This window comes from Pimephales promelas, chromosome 24 (assembly GCF_988280905.1).
Source record: "Pimephales promelas chromosome 24, fPimPro1.hap1.1, whole genome shotgun sequence".
NCBI classification, from domain to species: domain Eukaryota; kingdom Metazoa; phylum Chordata; class Actinopteri; order Cypriniformes; family Leuciscidae; genus Pimephales; species Pimephales promelas.
Genome location: NC_142792.1, coordinates 17,719,182 through 17,740,712, shown reverse-complemented (window position 1 = coordinate 17,740,712; position 21,531 = coordinate 17,719,182). Strand labels below are relative to the sequence as shown.

Below are 21,531 nucleotides of genomic sequence, written 5' to 3'. Positions count from 1 at the left end.
GCATGAGGAGATCTATCAATTGATATACATATTGTGGGGGTGTGTGCAACACCACGTGATAACAGAGCCATAAAACTCGTTAGCGCCAACTAGTGGCCGATTTTTTTCAAAATTCTTACAGACCTCTAGGGCCATGAGTCGAACATGCCCATCGAGTTTCGTTCCGATGGGCCTCCGTTAACCTTGTCTCACAGGTGCTCAAACTTCATTGGCCGATGGCGGCCATGTTTTTTTACATACGCCAATGTCCTCATAGATATACATGGGGCCTTGGTCCAAGACACTGCATACCAATTTTCAAGTCAATCGGACTAACGGTCATGTGGTCATAGCCCTTTTTATGTTTTTTTCATGTTATAGCGCCACCTAGTGTTCAATCGTCGCTATTTTTTTACTGTGACCTCAAATTGAACTCGTACACATGTGTACCGAGTTTGGTGAAGATATCTCATTTACTTCTTGAGTTATAGCCAATTTAGTAAAATAGGCTCCTCCCACAACGTTTATTTTGCTTCCCCTAGCGACCGGAAATAGAAATTTCAACATTTTTTTGATAATTATTGATCTTCAGCCTCCAGAGAACATTTCTGCACTGGTTTGGTTCCGATCAAGCAAAAACCCAGGGACTAGTTCGCAAAAGTAGTTTTTCGACAAAATTCAAAATGGCGGAAAAATTTCCATACTGGAAATGAAATCGGAGATATACGTTTTTTTCGTCAGGTGACCAGCTTTCCAATGATATAAGACACTTGAGTGTACGACTTACGGTCTAGGAGTTATGAGCCGTTTCGCGCAATTGGTCGCTATAGCGCCACCTATGGGCCAATCGGGCTCATAATTTGATAACCTCTCCTCGATTTTTGTACTACCATCTGACAAAGTTTCAGAGCTCTAGCACTTACGGTTTGGGCTGCACGATGCGTTTTAGGGGAGAATAATAATAATAATAATTAAAGCTGCAAGCAGCATTTAGCGGGGTTCAAGCAGTTTAGGCCGTTAAGGCCTTTAAGCACAAAAGCATCAAAAGACATTAAGTTTTAAGTTTCAATAATGGCAATTTACCATAGGGAATACATTGTTTTTAACATTTTTAACAGTTATAGCGCCACCTATAGTCCGATCTCCATGAAACTTTGCATGCTTGTTGAATAAGTTATGACACATGTGCTCATCAATTTTTGTGAAGTTCTGACTTTTCCTTTAGGATTTATAGGCTTTTGGGTGCATTTTGTCATGCCCCCTTTTATAAATGACCCTGTTATAGCAAAACAAATGACAAAGTTCAACTTTTTTTGATAATTATTGATCTAGAGTGTCCAAAGAATTGTCCTAGACTGGTCTGGTTCCGATCCGGCAAAAAACCAGGGACTAGTTCGCAAAAGTACGTTTTTAACATATTCGTGAATATTTAACGAACGATTTGATTGACAGCAATGGTTCTTGAGGCAAAGTTGTTCAGCATGAGGAGATCTATCAATTGATATACATATTGTGGGGGTGTATGCAACACCACGTGATAACAGAGCCATAAAACTCGTTAGCGCCAACTAGTGGCCGATTTCTTTCAAAATTCTTACAGATCTCTAGGGGCATGAGTCAAACATGCCCAACGAGTTTTGTTCCGATCGGCCTTCGTTAACCTTGTTTTATAGGTGCTCAAATTTCATTGGCCGATGGCGGCCATGTTTTTTGAGATACACCAATGTCCTCATAGACATACATGGGGCCTTGGACAAAGACACTGCATACCAATTTTCAAGTCAATCGGACTAACGGTCAGCTGGTCAGAGCCCTTTTTTAGTTTTATTCGTTTTATAGCGCCACCTAGTGTTCCATCGTGGCGATTTTTTTACTGTGACCTCAAATTGAGCTTATACATATGTGTACCGAGTTTGTTGAGGATATCTCATTTACTTCTCGAGTTATAGCCATTTTAGTAAAATAGGCTCCTCCCACAACATTTATTTTGCGCCCCCTAGCGACCGCAAAGAGACTTTTTCAACATTTTTTTGATAATTATTGATTTTCAGACTCCAGAGAACATTCCTGCACTGGTTTGGTTTCGATCGGGCAAAAAACCAGGGACTAGTTCGCAAAAGTAGTTTTTCGACAAAATTCAAAATGACGGAAAATCTATCATGACGGAAATGAAATCGGAGATATACATTTTTTTCATCAGGTGACCAGCTTTCCAATGATATAAGACACTTGAGCGTACGACTTACGGTCTAGGAGTTATGAGCAGTTTCGCGCAATTGGTTGCTATAGCGCCACCTATGGGCCAATCGGGGTCATAATTTGATAACCTCTCCTCGATTTTTGTACTACCATCTGACAAAGTTTCAGAGCTCCAGCACTTACGGTTTGGGCTGCACGATGCGTTTTAGGGGAGAATAATAATAATAATAATAATAATTAAAGCTGCAAGCAGCATTTATCGGTGTTCAAGCAGTTTAGGCCTTTAAGGCCTTAAAGCACAAAAGCCTCAAAAGGCATTAAATTTTATTAAACATACATTTATCCAGTGACATAATAGATGGAAAACACCATTTACAGCCAATACAGGCAATTAACCATTGGAAATACATGGTTTTAATGCTTTTTAACAGATATAGCACCATCTATGGTCTGATCTCCATGAAACTGTGCATGCTTCTTTTACATGTTATGACACATATGCTCATCATTTTTTTTTTGAAGTTGTGAGTTTTCCTTTAGGATTTATAAACTTTTGGGTGCATTTTGTCACCTACATCTTGGATACCCTTGGGGTAAGCTAAAACATACGAAAAATTAATTTCAAAGTGAACTATCCCTTTATCTCCATTATGCTTGCTTACACCAGCAGGGTGCATTACTGTATCTCCTCATTGGCCTTCCTAAAAATACCATAAGACAGTTGCAGCTCATACAGAACGCCGCTGCCAGGAGTCTGAGCAGGACCAGAAAATATGAGCAGATCACACCAGTCCTCAGGTCTTTACACTGGCTCCCAGTTACATTTAGGATTGATTTCAAAGTATTATTACTGGTATATAAATCATTTAATGGGTTAGGACCTCAATATATTACAGATATGCTCACTGAATATAAACCTAACAGATCACTCAGATCATTAGAATCACATGAGCTAGATGTGACAGTTGTCAAAGTAAATGTGACAGTTGTCATAGTAATTTTGGTAAATGGACAGCATTTATATAGCACATTCATAGACCTAATGGTCACCAAAGCGCTTTACATATTGCCTCACATTCACCCATTCACACACTGACGGCGGTGTCAGCCATACATGGCACCATTCAGCTTGTCGGGAGCAGCTGGGGTTAGGTGTCTTGCTCATGGACACCTCGACACTTGGTCAGGCTGAACCGGGGATCGAACCACCAACCTTTCGGTTTGTAGACAACCTACATGAACCACTGAGCCACTGCCACCCCTACCCTTTTTGACAAAATTATTGTGATTATGTGATTATTGTTAAACTAGTGAATTATAGTTGAGTAGTCATGACAAATGACAATTTTGAACAGCAGGGGGCAGTAAAACTCCACTTATTGGCTTAATAGACCATCATGTTGATATCATGTTCACCTTTTTAACTGTTGTATAGGCATATTTTGTCCGATCTGTCTGAAAATGTTCATGATGTTTTAATGTCACGTGTTCTAACTTGTGTTTAACATCTGAGCATTCATTTCAAGGCTACATGTTGAAGCCATCGATTATAGGCATTCACATGAAGTAGTTCAACTTTTTCTTATAATAATTGATCAAGAGAGTTCAGAGAATTGTACTGCACTGGCTAACATTATAGGGTTAGGTGTCTTGCTCAAAGACACCTCGACACTTGGTCAGGCGGAACCGGGGATCGAACCACCAACCTTTCGGTTTGTAGACAACCTACATGAACCACTGAGCCACTGCCGCCCCTACCCTTTTGGACTAAATTATTGTGATTATGTGATTATTGTTAAACTATTGAATTGATAAAGACATAATATGAATTATATATTATGTCTATGGTTCGATCTCCATGAAACTTTGCATGCTTCTTCAGCATGTTATGTCACATATGCTCATCAATTTTTGTGAAGTTCTGAGTTTTCCTTTAGGATTTATAGGCTTTTTGGTTCATTATGCCACACCCCTTTTCAAAATAACCCTTTTAATACCATGCAAAAAATTTAAAAGTTCAACTTTTTTTCAATAATTATTTATCTAGAGACTCCAGAGATTTGTCCTAGACTGGTTTGGTTTTGATCAGACAAAAAACCAGGGACTAGTTCGCAAAAGAAGGTTTTCAACATATTTGTGAATATTTAATGAACGATTCAATTGACAGCAATGGTTCTAGAGGCAAAGTTGTTCATCATGAGGAGATCTATCAAATGATATTCATTTTGTGTGGATGTGTGCAACACCACGTGATTACAGAGCCATAAAACTCTTTAGCGCCAACTAGTGGCCGATTTCTATGAAAAGTCTTACAGACCTCTAGTGCCACAAGTCGAATATGCCCCTCGAGTTTCGTTCCGATCAGCCTCCGTTAACCTCGTCTAATAGGTGCTCAAACTTCATTGGTTGATGGCGGCCATGTTTTTTTAGATATGCCAATATCCTTTTAGACATACATGGTAACTTGCACCAAGACACTGCATACCAAATTTCAAGTCAATTGGACAAATGGTCAGATGGTTTTAGCCAATTATATGTTTATTTAATGTTATAGCGCCACCATGTGACCAATCGATGCAGTATTTTTACAGTGACCGCAAACTGTCCTCATACACATGTCTATTGAGTTTGGTGAAGATATCTTATTTACTTCTTGAGTTATAGCCATTTTAGTAAAATTGCCTAATTTCAAAATGTTCATTTTGCACCCCCTATCGACCTTGAATCGAAAATACAACTTTTTTTCGATAATTATTGGTATTCAGACTCCAGAGAACATTTCTGCACTGGTTTGGTTCCGATCGGGCAAAAATCCAGGGACTAGTTCGCAAAAGTAGGTTTTAGATAAAATTCAAAATGGCGGACAAATTTGCATATAAAATTAAAAATCCGAGATATACGTTTTGTCCTTCAGGCATCCAGCTTTCCAGAGATATAAGACACTTGAGTCTACAACTTACATTCTAGGAGATATGAGCAGTTTCGCGCAATTGATTATTATAGCGCCACCTATGGGCCAATATGGCTCATAATTTGATAACCTCTCCTCGATTTTTGTACTACCAGCTGTCAAAGTTTCAAAGATCCAGCTCTTACGGTTTGGGCTGCACGATGCGTTTTACGGCGGAATAATAATAATAATAATAATAATAATAAAAATCAGTACAATTACAATAGGTTTTCAGCACTTCGTGCTTGAACACCTAATAAAAATCAGTACAAAAACAATAGGGTTTCAGCACTTCGTGCTTGAACCCCTAATTAAAGCTGCAAGCAGCATTTAGCGGGGTTCAAGCAGTTTAGGCCTTTAAGGCCTTTAAGCACAAAAGCATCAAAAGACATTAAGTTTTATGTAGCAAGCATTATTTACCATGATAAACCATATTTCAATGTTATTTTTCATGATTTACCATGTTCTAGTATGATTTACCATGAATCTAACATGAGTTTCCATAGTTTACCTTGATATACCATGTTATAGGATGGTTTACCACAATATAGCAAGTGAAAAGACTATTAATAAGAAAAGTGGCCAGCAGAGGGCAGTAGAAGACCACTTATTGGCACACTTCCATTTTGAAATACTTTGTTTCTCCAATATTCTGCACTAAAGCAAACCATTTTTTTCATGTTAACTTCATAAAGCATGCTTACACACAAACGCACGCACACGCACACACACACACACACAAACACACACACATTTATAGTGTGTACAGTATATGTATAGTTTGACTGCAAAACATTAACAAAAAGAAATTTGTTAAATAAATTAACTATGCAAAATATAGTGTGTACTAGGGTTGGAGCCGAATACGGTATTCGGAAAGGCACAAATAATGTGTTTTTTACGAATACTTATTCCGAACAAATACTTAAAAAATATTTGTGTTCGGGAACAAGAAATACTGTATGTCAAAAAGCTGCGTTCCTCACGAGACCGCAGTGCGCGAGTTGAGTGAGCGACGTTCAGGAAGAGGTGACTGACACAGGCTGCTCCACACAGCAACAGAGAGGGCTCGGCTGAGCGAAAAAACACTTAACTGCATCACTATTTTTGTTGAATAGATGTTTGTACCTTAACTAGGTTCCAGAGGCAGTTTATAACTTTCGGGAAGCGGAGTTTGATCGGGAGTATATTCCATTATTGACGTCTGCAGACGAGTGCTCTCCTGTTCGCTCTGTTTACGTAGCTCTGTTAGCTTGGTAACGGTAATTATTTGTTTCTTATATGGCTTGGTTGAATTCTAATGTAGAGTGCGGTCTGTTATTATAACAGGCCGCTGCTTATAAGTATAACACACCGTTGCCATGAAAAACAGAGCGTTGCCATGGATTCTAAACGTAGAGACAGAACGGACTTTTTCTTTTTTATCGGCAATCGTTTTTTAAATCAATAAACTCCTGTTTATATCTATATTTTGAGTCAAATTATTGATTTACTTGGTAGGTAGCAATGTAATAAGCAGGGTAATGTAGAGCGAGGCGGTTGTTATAGCGAATATAAACCCGCAGGCTTTGCGTAATCCCTAACTTATTCTGTCTGTTAAGCGTCCTTCACCGTGGTGTTGGGGTTCATAATGTTCACAATTGTATTTTATTAGTTGTTGGTTTAACCATGGTTCATGAGGTAATGGCTGACTGTTATTTTCTTCTCAATGACTTTTCTTGTTACATGTTCATTGCTGGATTTATAGAAAAACACCAACCAATATTGCATAATGGATATAATTAAATAATTCATAATAGTAATTGAAAAGATTTCCTTTCTAATCTCTTTCAACTCCATTTCGCTTTTTCAATGAGACTCTGCCACTTCACCATGCACGACTCACCCGTTGCCTATAAATTGATTGTGAACCCTTTGGCTCATTCTTTGCACTCTTTCCTGGCATTTTGATGCATAACTGTGTGTGTCTTCATGAATTACGTGAGTCCATCTATTAATTTGATTGTGTTTACATTGTTTATGCCTTTTTATGATTTAATGTCACTGTCAGCCTGTGCGCTGCTAATTGATTAATTTGTTTGCCAGACATGTGCCCTGAGCCATGTTGAAAGATTGTTTGTTTCAATGATTTTTTTACAGCCTGTTTTATTGTGATTAGTACTCATATCTTTGTTCATTTATATCATTGTTCCTTTTGTGTTGATTGATCACTGTCACCAATTGTATTATTTCTTTATCTCCTTATGCAACAACACACAAACAATGCATTGATCCAAAGTCAACAGGCACCTAAGACGAACTCTTATATTGCGCTGCATTACTGTGTTGTTGACTATTACTGACGGTAAGGTTGTACTGTTGATCCTCGCGCAGCCTCTCGAGCAGAAATCTACACAAATGAGCGCAGAACACACTCAGACCCCATTTACACCTGGTATTAAAATGCGATCTGTATCCAGATAAGTTATCCGGATAATAAAAAAACGCATGTTAATGCAAGGTGTAAATGCGTTGTGATCGCGATTGGATCTGCCTGACCACATCTGCAGGTAGTCTGGCTCGCATTGTGTCCGGATCTTTACTAGGTGTAAACGCAATCTGGTTGTTGAAACCACATATGTATATTTTACTCCTCCCAAAAAGGCAAAAAAATAAACGAGTAAGCTTGTTATATAGGCTATATGTCATGTTATAGTCAGATATGACGGCGCTACTGCGACACGGATCACCCATCACCGCTCATGAGCGTCTATTCATCGAGCCAACGTGCAAACATCGCAAATAAAAGTGAAAGTAAGTCACAGACGCTTAACACACAATCATCTTCAAGTAAAGAAACGAAATTATCTTACCAGCGCTGTTGCCACTCTTTTATTGATGTCTTTGATTTGGAAATTAGCTGATGATCAACGAAATGCAGCTCATATCTGTTGCTTTTGGTGTCGTTCAATCCATTAAATCTGCATACGCGGGAGTTTAAGATCGGATTTATATCCGTTTTGCAAAAACACATGTATGTGGCCAGGTGTAAATGGAATCGGTACTTATTATCCAGATAACTTGTCTGGATACAGATCGCATTTTAATACCAGGTGTAAATGGGGTCTCTTATTTTTCCTGAACACCATCACGATTGAAAATGTGACATTGATTTCCTACAACAGTTCAATAAACAGTAAAAAATTAAATCACTTACATTTTAGATGCTATATTGGCTGTTTTTGTTGTGTTTCAGCAGCGAAAATAGTTCCAAACAATAATCACAGCAGAACCACGGCACATGTCACAGGAACACTCGACGTGTTTTCATTACTGAATCATTCAGCATTTTGAACGAATCGATTGAGTCAAAGATTCAAAGACACATTCAAAAACATCGGTCTCATTCTTGAATGATCAGCCGTTTGAACGAATCGTTTGAATGAATGAATTGAATGACTCACTCATTAAGACGGTCGCCTGCCACCACCTACTGGCGGTTTAGTGTTAAATGTTTAAAAGTAGTATCATTCTTTCCCAGTTTCTTATGTAAATTTAAATAAATGTCATAACATTATTTTATGCAATTGTGTTTTTTCAGTGTAAATGATTTAATTTGATCAGCCCCTAGAGTAACAGCCCATAGTGTCTTATTATTCGAAATAATACACCAGAATTTATAGTTTACCCACCTCTTTTTTTACCACTACACCTCTGACCATAGTGTACATTAATTTACCACGTTCTAGCATGATTTATCATTATTTACAGTGATTGGGGCTTGGATGATTGGATTTTAATGTGATTCTAGGAATACAGTATAGCTATTTACCACGTTAATAGCAATTATGTGAAGATTCAGAACAACTGAAGTGATAAACTTTGACAAAAAAATGATTGTGTTCAATATTTGACCAAATGTGATTGCAAATGTTAAAATAGATAATTAATAAAGTCATAAAATTAATTATAGTTAAGTGGTGAGACAATTACTATTTTGAACAGCAGAGGGCAGTAAAACACCACTTATTGGCTTAATAGACCATCATTTTGATATCATTTCACTTTTTTAACTGTTATTTAGGCATATTTTGTCAGATCTGTCTGTAAATGTTCATGATTATTTAATGTCACATGTTCTGACTTGTTTATTGAAGAGATCAATGCTTTCAGGGACACTGAAAGTGTAGTAATAGATGGCTTCAACACACTAAATGTTGAAGCCATCCTATTATAGTCATCCACATGACGTAGTTTAACTTTTTCTTATAATTATTGATCTAGAGAGTCCAAAGAATTGTACTGCACTGGTTTTAACATTATGATATGATCAGAGATGGAAAACACCATTTACAGTCAATAATGGCAATTTACCATAGGGATTACATTGTTTTTAACATTTTTAACAGTTATAGCGCCACCTATAGTCCGATCTCCATGAAACTTTGCATGCTTGTTAATGATGTGATGACACATATGCTCATCAATTTTTGGGATGTTCTGAGTTTTCCTTTAGGATTTATAGGCTTTTGGGTGCATTTTGTCACGCCCCCTTTTGTAAATGACCCTGTTATAGCAAAACAAATGTCAAAGTTCAACTTTTTTTTGATAATTATTGATCTAGAGAGTCCAGAGAATTGTCCTAGACTGGTCTGGTTCCGATCGAGCAAAAAACCAGGGACTAGTTCGCAAAAGTAGGTTTTTAACATATTTGTGAATATTTAATGAACGATTTGATTGACAGCAATGGTTCTTGAGGCAAAGTTGTTCATCATGAGGAGATCTATCAAAAGATATGCATTTTGTGGGGATATGCGCAACACCACGTGATTACAGAGCCATAAAACTCGTTAGCGCCAACTAGTGGCCGATTTTTTTCAAAATTCTTACAGACCTCTAGGGCCATGAGTCGAACATGCCCATCGAGTTTCGTTCCGATGGGCCTCCGTTAACCTTGTCTCACAGGTGCTCAAACTTCATTGGCCGATGGCGGCCATGTTTTTTTACATACGCCAATGTCCTCATAGATATACATGGGGCCTTGGTCCAAGACACTGCATACCAATTTTCAAGTCAATCGGACTAACGGTCATGTGGTCATAGCCCTTTTTATGTTTTTTTCATGTTATAGCGCCACCTAGTGTTCAATCGTCGCTATTTTTTTACTGTGACCTCAAATTGAACTCGTACACATGTGTACCGAGTTTGGTGAAGATATCTCATTTACTTCTTGAGTTATAGCCAATTTAGTAAAATAGGCTCCTCCCACAACGTTTATTTTGCTTCCCCTAGCGACCGGAAATAGAAATTTCAACATTTTTTTGATAATTATTGATCTTCAGACTCCAGAGAACATGTCTGCACTGGTTTGGTTCCGATCGGGCAAAAAACCAGGGACTAGTTCGCAAAAGTAGTTTTTCGACAAAATTCAAAATGGCGGAAAAATTTCCATACCGGAAATGAAATCGGAGATATACGTTTTTTTCGTCAGGTGACCAGCTTTCCAATGATATAAGACACTTGAGTGTACGACTTACGGTCTAGGAGTTATGAGCCGTTTCGCGCAATTGGTCGCTATAGCGCCACCTATGGGCCAATCGGGCTCATAATTTGATAACCTCTCCTCGATTTTTGTACTACCATCTGACAAAGTTTCAGAGCTCTAGCCCTTACGGTTTGGGCTGCACGATGCGTTTTAGGGGAGAATAATAATAATAATTAAAGCTGCAAGCAGCATTTAGCGGGGTTCAAGCAGTTTAGGCCTTGAAGGCCTTTAAGCACAAAAGCATCAAAAGACATTAAGTTTTAAGTTTCAATAATGGCAATTTACCATAGGGTATATATTGTTTTTAACATTTTTAACAATTTTAGCGCCACCTATAGTCCGATCTACATGAAACTTTGCATGCTTGTTGAATAAACTATGACACATGTGCTCATCAATTTTTGTGAAGTTCTGACTTTTCCTTTAGGATTTATAGGCTTTTGGGTGCATTTTGTCATGTCCCCTTTTGTAAATGACCCTGTTATAGCAAAACAAAAGACAAAGTTCAACTTTTTTTGATAATTATTGATCTAGAGAGTCCAAAGAATTGTCCCAGACTGGTCTGGTTTTGATCGGGCAAAAAACCAGGGACTAGTTCGCAAAAGTAGGTTTTTAACATATTCGTGAATATTTAACGAACGATTTGATTGACAGCAATGGTTCTTGAGGCAAAGTTGTTCAGCATGAGGAGATCTATCAATTGATATACATATTGTGGGGGTGTGTGCAACACCACGTGATAACAGAGCCATAAAACTCGTTAGCGCCAACTAGTGGCTGATTTCTTTCAAAATTCTTACAGACCTCTAGGGGCATGAGTCAAACATGCCCAACGAGTTTCGTTCCGATCGGCCTTCGTTAACCTTGTTTTATAGGTGCTCAAACTTCATTGGCCGATGGCGGCCATGTTTTTTGAGATACGCCAATGTCCTCATACACATACATGGGGCCTTGGACAAAGACACTGCATACCAATTTTCAAGTCAATCGGACTAACGGTCAGCTGGTCAGAGCCCTTTTTTAGTTTTATTCGTTTTATAGCGCCACCTAGTGTTCCATCGTGGCGATTTTTTTCCTGTGACCTCAAATTGAGCTTATACATATGTGTACCGAGTTTGTTGAGGATATCTCATTTACTTCTCGAGTTATAGCCATTTTAGTAAAATAGGCTCCTCCCACAACATTGATTTTGCGCCCCCTAGCGACCGCAAAGAGACTTTTTCAACATTTTTTTGATAATTATTGATATTCAGACTCCAGAGAACATTCCTGCACTGGTTTGGTTCCGATCGGGCAAAAAACCAGGGACTAGTTTGCAAAAGTAGTTTTTCAACAAAATTCAAAATGACGGAAAATCTATCATGACGGAAATGAAATCGGAGATATACATTTTTTTCATCAGGTGACCAGCTTTCCAATGATATAAGACACTTGAGCGTACGACTTACGGTCTAGGAGTTATGAGCAGTTTCGCGCAATTGGTTGCTATAGCGCCACCTATGGGCCAATCGGGGTCATAATTTGATAACCTCTCCTCGATTTTTGTACTACCATCTGACAAAGTTTCAGAGCTCCAGCACTTACGGTTTGGGCTGCACGATGCGTTTTAGGGGAGAATAATAATAATAATAATAATAATTAAAGCTGCAAGCAGCATTTATCGGTGTTCAAGCAGTTTAGGCCTTTAAGGCCTTAAAGCACAAAAGCCTCAAAAGGCATTAAATTTTATTAAACATACATTTATCCAGTGACATAATAGATGGAAAACACCATTTACAGCCAATACAGGCAATTAACCATTGGAAATACATGGTTTTAATGCTTTTTAACAGATATAGCACCATCTATGGTCTGATCTCCATGAAACTGTGCATGCTTCTTTTACATGTTATGACACATATGCTCATCATTTTTTTTTTGAAGTTGTGAGTTTTCCTTTAGGATTTATAAACTTTTGGGTGCATTTTGTCACCTACATCTTGGATACCCTTGGGGTAAGCTAAAACATACGAAAAATTAATTTCAAAGTGAACTATCCCTTTATCTCCATTATGCTTGCTTACACCAGCAGGGTGCATTACTGTATCTCCTCATTGGCCTTCCTAAAAATACCATAAGACAGTTGCAGCTCATACAGAACGCCGCTGCCAGGAGTCTGAGCAGGACCAGAAAATATGAGCAGATCACACCAGTCCTCAGGTCTTTACACTGGCTCCCAGTTACATTTAGGATTGATTTCAAAGTATTATTACTGGTATATAAATCATTTAATGGGTTAGGACCTCAATATATTACAGATATGCTCACTGAATATAAACCTAACAGATCACTCAGATCATTAGAATCACATGAGCTAGATGTGACAGTTGTCAAAGTAAATGTGACAGTTGTCATAGTAATTTTGGTAAATGGACAGCATTTATATAGCACATTCATAGACCTAATGGTCACCAAAGCGCTTTACATATTGCCTCACATTCACCCATTCACACACTGACGGCGGTGTCAGCCATACATGGCACCATTCAGCTTGTCGGGAGCAGCTGGGGTTAGGTGTCTTGCTCATGGACACCTCGACACTTGGTCAGGCTGAACCGGGGATCGAACCACCAACCTTTCGGTTTGTAGACAACCTACATGAACCACTGAGCCACTGCCACCCCTACCCTTTTTGACAAAATTATTGTGATTATGTGATTATTGTTAAACTAGTGAATTATAGTTGAGTAGTCATGACAAATGACAATTTTGAACAGCAGGGGGCAGTAAAACTCCACTTATTGGCTTAATAGACCATCATGTTGATATCATGTTCACCTTTTTAACTGTTGTATAGGCATATTTTGTCCGATCTGTCTGAAAATGTTCATGATGTTTTAATGTCACGTGTTCTAACTTGTGTTTAACATCTGAGCATTCATTTCAAGGCTACATGTTGAAGCCATCGATTATAGGCATTCACATGAAGTAGTTCAACTTTTTCTTATAATAATTGATCAAGAGAGTTCAGAGAATTGTACTGCACTGGCTAACATTATAGGGTTAGGTGTCTTGCTCAAAGACACCTCGACACTTGGTCAGGCGGAACCGGGGATCGAACCACCAACCTTTCGGTTTGTAGACAACCTACATGAACCACTGAGCCACTGCCGCCCCTACCCTTTTGGACTAAATTATTGTGATTATGTGATTATTGTTAAACTATTGAATTGATAAAGACATAATATGAATTATATATTATGTCTATGGTTCGATCTCCATGAAACTTTGCATGCTTCTTCAGCATGTTATGTCACATATGCTCATCAATTTTTGTGAAGTTCTGAGTTTTCCTTTAGGATTTATAGGCTTTTTGGTTCATTATGCCACACCCCTTTTCAAAATAACCCTTTTAATACCATGCAAAAAATTTAAAAGTTCAACTTTTTTTCAATAATTATTTATCTAGAGACTCCAGAGATTTGTCCTAGACTGGTTTGGTTTTGATCAGACAAAAAACCAGGGACTAGTTCGCAAAAGAAGGTTTTCAACATATTTGTGAATATTTAATGAACGATTCAATTGACAGCAATGGTTCTAGAGGCAAAGTTGTTCATCATGAGGAGATCTATCAAATGATATTCATTTTGTGTGGATGTGTGCAACACCACGTGATTACAGAGCCATAAAACTCTTTAGCGCCAACTAGTGGCCGATTTCTATGAAAAGTCTTACAGACCTCTAGTGCCACAAGTCGAATATGCCCCTCGAGTTTCGTTCCGATCAGCCTCCGTTAACCTCGTCTAATAGGTGCTCAAACTTCATTGGTTGATGGCGGCCATGTTTTTTTAGATATGCCAATATCCTTTTAGACATACATGGTAACTTGCACCAAGACACTGCATACCAAATTTCAAGTCAATTGGACAAATGGTCAGATGGTTTTAGCCAATTATATGTTTATTTAATGTTATAGCGCCACCATGTGACCAATCGATGCAGTATTTTTACAGTGACCGCAAACTGTCCTCATACACATGTCTATTGAGTTTGGTGAAGATATCTTATTTACTTCTTGAGTTATAGCCATTTTAGTAAAATTGCCTAATTTCAAAATGTTCATTTTGCACCCCCTATCGACCTTGAATCGAAAATACAACTTTTTTTCGATAATTATTGGTATTCAGACTCCAGAGAACATTTCTGCACTGGTTTGGTTCCGATCGGGCAAAAATCCAGGGACTAGTTCGCAAAAGTAGGTTTTAGATAAAATTCAAAATGGCGGACAAATTTGCATATAAAATTAAAAATCCGAGATATACGTTTTGTCCTTCAGGCATCCAGCTTTCCAGAGATATAAGACACTTGAGTCTACAACTTACATTCTAGGAGATATGAGCAGTTTCGCGCAATTGATTATTATAGCGCCACCTATGGGCCAATATGGCTCATAATTTGATAACCTCTCCTCGATTTTTGTACTACCAGCTGTCAAAGTTTCAAAGATCCAGCTCTTACGGTTTGGGCTGCACGATGCGTTTTACGGCGGAATAATAATAATAATAATAATAATTAAAGCTGCAAGCAGCATTTATCGGTGTTCAAGCAGTTTAGGCCTTTAAGGCCTTAAAGCACAAAAGCATCAAAAGGCATTCAATTTTATTAAACATACATTTATCCAGTGACATAATAGATGGAAAACACCATTTACAGCCAATACAGGCAATTAACCATTGCAAATAAATGGTTTTAATGCTTTTTAACAGATATAGCACCATCTATGGTCTGATCTCCATGAAACTGTGCATGCTTCTTTTACATGTTATGACACATATGCTCATCATTTTTTTTGAAGTTGTGAGTTTTCCTTTAGGATTTATATACTTTTGGGTGCATTTTGTCACCTACATCTTGGATACCCTTGGGGTAAGCTAAAACATACGAAAAATTAATTTCAAAGTGAACTATCCCTTTATCTCCATTATGCTTGCTTACACCAGCAGGGTGCATTAATGTATCTCCTCATTGGCCTTCCTAAAAATACCATAAGCCAGTTGCAGCTCATACAGAACGCTGCTGCCAGGAGTCTGAGCAGGACCAGAAAATATGAGCAGATCACACCAGTCCTCAGGTCTTTACACTGGCTCCCAGTTACATTTAGGATTGATTTCAAAGTATTATTACTGGTATATAAATCATTTAATGGGTTAGGACCTCAATATATTACAGATATGCTCACTGAATATAAACCTAACAGATCACTCAGAATTATCTCATTCACTCATTAGAATCACATGAGCTAGATGTGACAGTTGTCAAAGTAAATGTGACAGTTGTCATAGTAATTTTGGTAAATGGACAGCATTTATATAACACATTCATAGACCTAATGGTCACCAAAGCTCTTTACATATTGCCTCACATTCACCCATTCACACACTGACGGCGGTGTCAGCCATACATGGCACCATTCAGCTCGTCGGGAGCAGCTGGGGTTAGGTGTCTTGCTCATGGACATCTCGACACTTGGTCAGGCTGAACCGGGGATCGAACCACCAACCTTTCGGTTTGTAGACAACCTACATGAACCACTGAGCCACTGCCGCCCCTACCCTTTTTGACTAAATTATTGTGATTATGTGATTATTGTTAAACTAGTGAATTGATAAAGTCATAATATGAATTATAGTTGAGTAGTCATGACAAATGACAATTTTGAACAGCAGGGGGCAGTAAAACTCCACTTATTGGCTTAATAGACCATCATGTTGATATCATGTTCACCTTTTTAACTGTTGTATAGGCATATTTTGTCCGATCTGTCTGAAAATGTTCATGATGTTTTAATGTCACGTGTTCTAACTTGTGTTTAACATCTGAGCATTCATTTCAAGGCTACATGTTGAAGCCATCGATTATAGGCATTCACATGAAGTAGTTCAACTTTTTCTTATAATAATTGATCAAGAGAGTTCAGAGAATTGTACTGCACTGGCTAACATTATAGGGTTAGGTGTCTTGCTCATAGACACCTCGACACTTGGTCAGGTGGAACCGGGGATCGAACCACCAACCTTTCGGTTTGTAGACAACCTACATGAACCACTGAGCCACTGCCGCCCCTACCCTTTTGGACTAAATTATTGTGATTATGTGATTATTGTTAAACTATTGAATTGATAAAGACATAATATGAATTATATATTATGTCTACGGTTCGATCTCCATGAAACTTTGCATGCTTCTTCAGCATGTTATGTCACATATGCTCATCAGTTTTTGTGAAGTTCTGAGTTTTCCTTTAGGATTTATAGGCTTTTTGGTTCATTATGCCACACCCCTTTTCAAAATAACCCTTTTAATACCATGCAAAAAATTAAAAAGTTCAACTTTTTTTCAATAATTATTTATCTAGAGACTCCAGAGATTTGTCCTAGACTGGTTTGGTTTTGATTAGACAAAAAACCAGGGACTAGTTCGCAAAAGTAGGTTTTCAACATATTTGTGAATATTTAATGAACGATTCAATTGACAGCAATGGTTCTAGAGGCAAAGTTGTTCATCATGAGGAGATCTATCAAATGATATTCATTTTGTGTGGATGTGTGCAACACCACGTGATTACAGAGCCATAAAACTCTTTAGCGCCAACTAGTGGCCGATTTCTATGAAAATTCTTACAGACCTCTAGTGCCACAAGTCGAATATGCCCCTCGAGTTTCGTTCCGATCAGCCTCCGTTAACCTCGTCTAATAGGTGCTCAAACTTCATTGGTTGATGGCGGCCATGTTTTTTGAGATATCCCAATATCCTTTTAGACATACATGGTAACTTGCACCAAGACACTGCATACCAAATTTCAAGTCAATTGGACAAATGGTCAGATGGTTTTAGCCAATTATATGTTTATTTAATGTTATAGCGCCACCATGTGACCAATCGATGCAGTATTTTTACAGTGACCGCAAACTGTCCTCATACACATTTCTATTGAGATTGGTGAAGATATCTTATTTACTTCTTGAGTTATAGCCATTTTAGTAAAATTGCCTAATTTCAAAATGTTCATTTTGCACCCCCTATCGACCTTGAATCGAAAATACAACTTTTTTTCGATAATTATTGGTATTCAGACTCCAGAGAACATTTCTGCACTGGTTTGGTTCCGATCGGGCAAAAATCCAGGGACTAGTTCGCAAAAGTAGGTTTTAGATAAAATTCAAAATGGCGGACAAATTTGCATATAAAATTAAAAATCCGAGATATACGTTTTGTCCTTCAGGCATCCAGCTTTTCAGTGATATAAGACACTTGAGTCTACAACTTACATTCTAGGAGATATGAGCAGTTTCGCGCAATTGATTATTATAGCGCCACCTATGGGCCAATATGGCTCATAATTTGATAACCTCTCCTCGATTTTTGTACTACCAGCTGTCAAAGTTTCAAAGATCCAGCTCTTACGGTTTGGGCTGCACGATGCGTTTTACGGCGGAATAATAATAATAATAATAATAATAATAAAAATCAGTACAATTACAATAGGTTTTCAGCACTTCGTGCTTGAACACCTAATAATAAAAATCAGTACAATTACAATAGGTTTTCAGCACTTCGTGCTTGAACACCTAATAAAAATCAGTACAAAAACAATAGGGTTTCAGCACTTCGTGCTTGAACCCCTAATAAAAATCAATACAATTACAATAGGGTTTCAGCACTTCGTGCTTGAACCCCTAATAATAAAAATCAATACAATTACAATAGGGTTTCAGCACTTCGTGCTTGAACCCCTAATAATAATATAGCCTAGTTAATGCAAATGCATTTATACATGTGAAGACGAGCGGAGAGTAACGTTAGCCTATATGGAATAGTCTATAGATTCAAATATTAGCTAAATATCAAATATTTGCTTAACAGCCTTGAATTAACCATCATTTAATATTATTACCATAACATGATAACATGTTAATAAATTACGTGTATCAGCAATCATAAATCAAAGAAATGTCTTAGTAGAAATGTTACCTAGGTGGCGAGGATCACTCAGTAGCTTTGTGTAAGATCCAGAACGAAACAGTGCGTGGGCGTGCCTGTGCGTACACTTTTCCGATGCTAAAAAGTCAAACTCAAATGCAGTTACGGCTGGGGTTTTTAACCAGCGAATGTGTGCTAATGTGCATTTTGTCCGTCATTTAAAACGGTGCTAGCGGCATCACATTACATTTTCAACAGGTACAACAGCTGTTGGCTGTGAGGGCAAAAAGAGCATGTGCTCTGCACAGGTTGAGCTCTACCTGTGTGCACGTGCCTGATTGTGAGACACCTTGCTTTTTATGAGATCTCTCGATTTTCTCACAAAGTGTGTCCAGGCAGATTTTCTCACAAATGCAGTTGAGCAATTCTTCTTTTAAAATAGTAGATGGCGCTAAGCAAGGGGAAATAAGCAGGTGCGTTTTGTTTGTTTTGTTTGTTTTTGTTTGTTGTTGTTTTTTTCATTATACAGCAATAAAAAAAATCAAATTTGGACAATAATAAACAATAAACAATACAAAGGGTTACAATCAAAAGCTGGAATCAAAAGCTTTATAAAAATCAAGAAAAAATAAGAAACCGTCATCAAGGATCAGATCCAAGTAATCTAAACTATCAAGAACAAGTCTAATATTATTTGAGAAATCTGTCTTTCATGAAACCTGACTGAAAATCATCAATTATATATAATTAGCAAAAATCATGGCTAGTATTTTGTCATCATTATTTAACCTTTTAAGGGTTCTTTTGAGACTTAGGGATCGAATTTATAACACCCTGAGTAGGGTTGGGTATCGTTTGAATTTGAACAATTCCGATTCCTTGTTTCGATTCCGGTTCCTAACGATTCTCGATTCCGATTCTTTTAAGAGGCAAGGTCAAAAAAGTTTAGCTAACCTAGCTAATCAACGGTCTTTCGGAAGGAAATAATCCTTTCTGAAGGAAATACTCCTTCTGTCACAAATACTCCTTTTGTCACAAATTTTGCATTTTGCCGAGATTTCGTTATTTTTAGAAAAGTGAAGCGACACTTTGGACCGCTGACGTAAGCTACTCATGTTCGACTCGTGCGGTTATGCCAACACTTCCGGTAGACGCTTCTTCGTTGGTGTTGTTCAGCGGTTTCTTCTTCCGCTCGGCGGACTGTGAATATTGAAACTAGGAATCGAAATTTTAACTTTTGAACGATTCCGGGAAAAACGAAAAGTTAGTCCGGGGTTCCAATCGATACTCGATTCTCGATACCCAACCCTAACCCTGAGTCATAGAGCTTGGGAGAGTTCCCCTAGGTCAGACCATCATTTCCAGGAGATTAATTAGATTTTAGCATCCATTGCCTCAAGAATATCTTTAATTTTAATACAGTAGGTGATTCACGCAAACTTTTGCCAATATCCTCAATTTTGGAAATACGGTCTGAGTCAAGAGAATTAAAAAAAGTCTAAATTTTGTTGAGAGTGTCTAGAACGATAAAGGTTTTTACAAAATTCTTCACAATAGTTTGAAATGTGTTTATGATCTTTTGAAACCACTCCATTTATGATAAGACTATTTATATAATTGAGATGATTACGTTGTTTTACATAAAGGTTTAAATCCTTAGTCTGGGGCTGTGCCAAATAATTCAAAGTTCTCTCTTGAACTGCACCTTCATAAATGTGTTGTGCCACTGTCAATTATGTAAATCCAGTATGTAAACCATCCACATGTTGATGCATTTGCATACTTTTGCTTTGTATATTTTTGCATCCTCAAGGAGCTGTATTAACAAATTTGAACCACGATATCTACAAAAGGAAATCGCCTCTAGAAAATGAACCTCCTGAGGCACAGTGGATGCAGGTAGGATTGTTGAAGAGGTTTGTCATCATCACGATTTATGTACAATATTTGAACAAGAATTAAAGCCAATTTTTGTCACATTTCCCTAATTTAAAATAACTATTTTCTTTTTTCTGTGACTTTCCTAAAAAATAATAATAATAATAATAAGATTGCTGATGACCAACAGCCAATCAAAGCTGCTGATGACAAACAGCCAATCAAAGCTCATCAGGTGTGTAAGATAAGATAACTTTAATCAAGTTAAATGTCATTTTAATTTGAAAAACAAAATTCTGAAGTGTATTTTTAATATTCTGTAAAGTTTTGAAAAAACATTCTCTTGACAAAGCAACCACAAGATGCTTTGTGTAAAACCTCCAATATCATTTTGCACAAAGCCATCAGTCGGTATATCTGAATCCAACATTAACTGCATATAACACCGTCCTTTTAGGAGTAAAAATATAATTTCGCTATTATTTATTTTATTTAAGTTAATTATGGGTATGGGGTGTAAAAAGTGCCCCGAAGTATTTGTACATTGTAAATCAACTAATCAACTAAGTAAGCATGTCACAAAAAGGTAAATGAAAGGAACATATCAGACTAGATAGTTTCAGAAAGATCTCATATTGCATAAAACAAATGTAATTTACCATACAAGTCTGCAGCAAAATAATATGCGTTTGCGATTGGTGGTTTTGAGTCATCTCAGTAAATTGATTCATTAGAACCAGTTCAATAAAAAGATTCATTTAAATTGGTGGTTTAATGTACCTAAACAATGATTACCTAAATTCCCTCTCATATTTCCCTCTCATATTGCTCCTCATAACCACTAAAAACTGTCAAAAAAAAATTGAACCAAAATCCAATTATTATGGACGTTATCTGACATTAAAGGGATAGTTAACCCAAAAATTAAAATTAAGTCATTAATTACTCACCCCCATGCTGTATCAACCCCGTAAGACCTTTGTTCGTCTTCAGAACACAAATGAAGATATTTTTGATTAAATTTGATTATTGGGATTGAAAC

The 21,531-nt window shown here is 37.5% G+C and overlaps 1 protein-coding gene across 5 annotated transcripts in view; it reads left to right on the top strand.

Moving 5' to 3' along the window:
• Positions 1 to 21,531, top strand: part of b4galnt3a (beta-1,4-N-acetyl-galactosaminyltransferase 3a) — a 58,810-nt gene that overhangs the window by 22,045 nt on the left and 15,234 nt on the right. For 2 of the 5 annotated variants that reach the window (XM_039668465.2, XM_039668463.2), the window contains exons 2-3: positions 20,425 to 20,510; positions 20,662 to 20,724. The exons of 1 other annotated variant lie outside the window; for it this stretch is intronic. In XM_039668465.2, the coding sequence (XP_039524399.2) occupies positions 20,425 to 20,510; positions 20,662 to 20,724 (149 nt within the window). The remainder of the gene's footprint in view (positions 1 to 20,424; positions 20,511 to 20,661; positions 20,725 to 21,531) is intronic. 2 more of the 5 variants (XM_039668466.2, XM_039668467.2) reach the window with 2 other exon arrangements.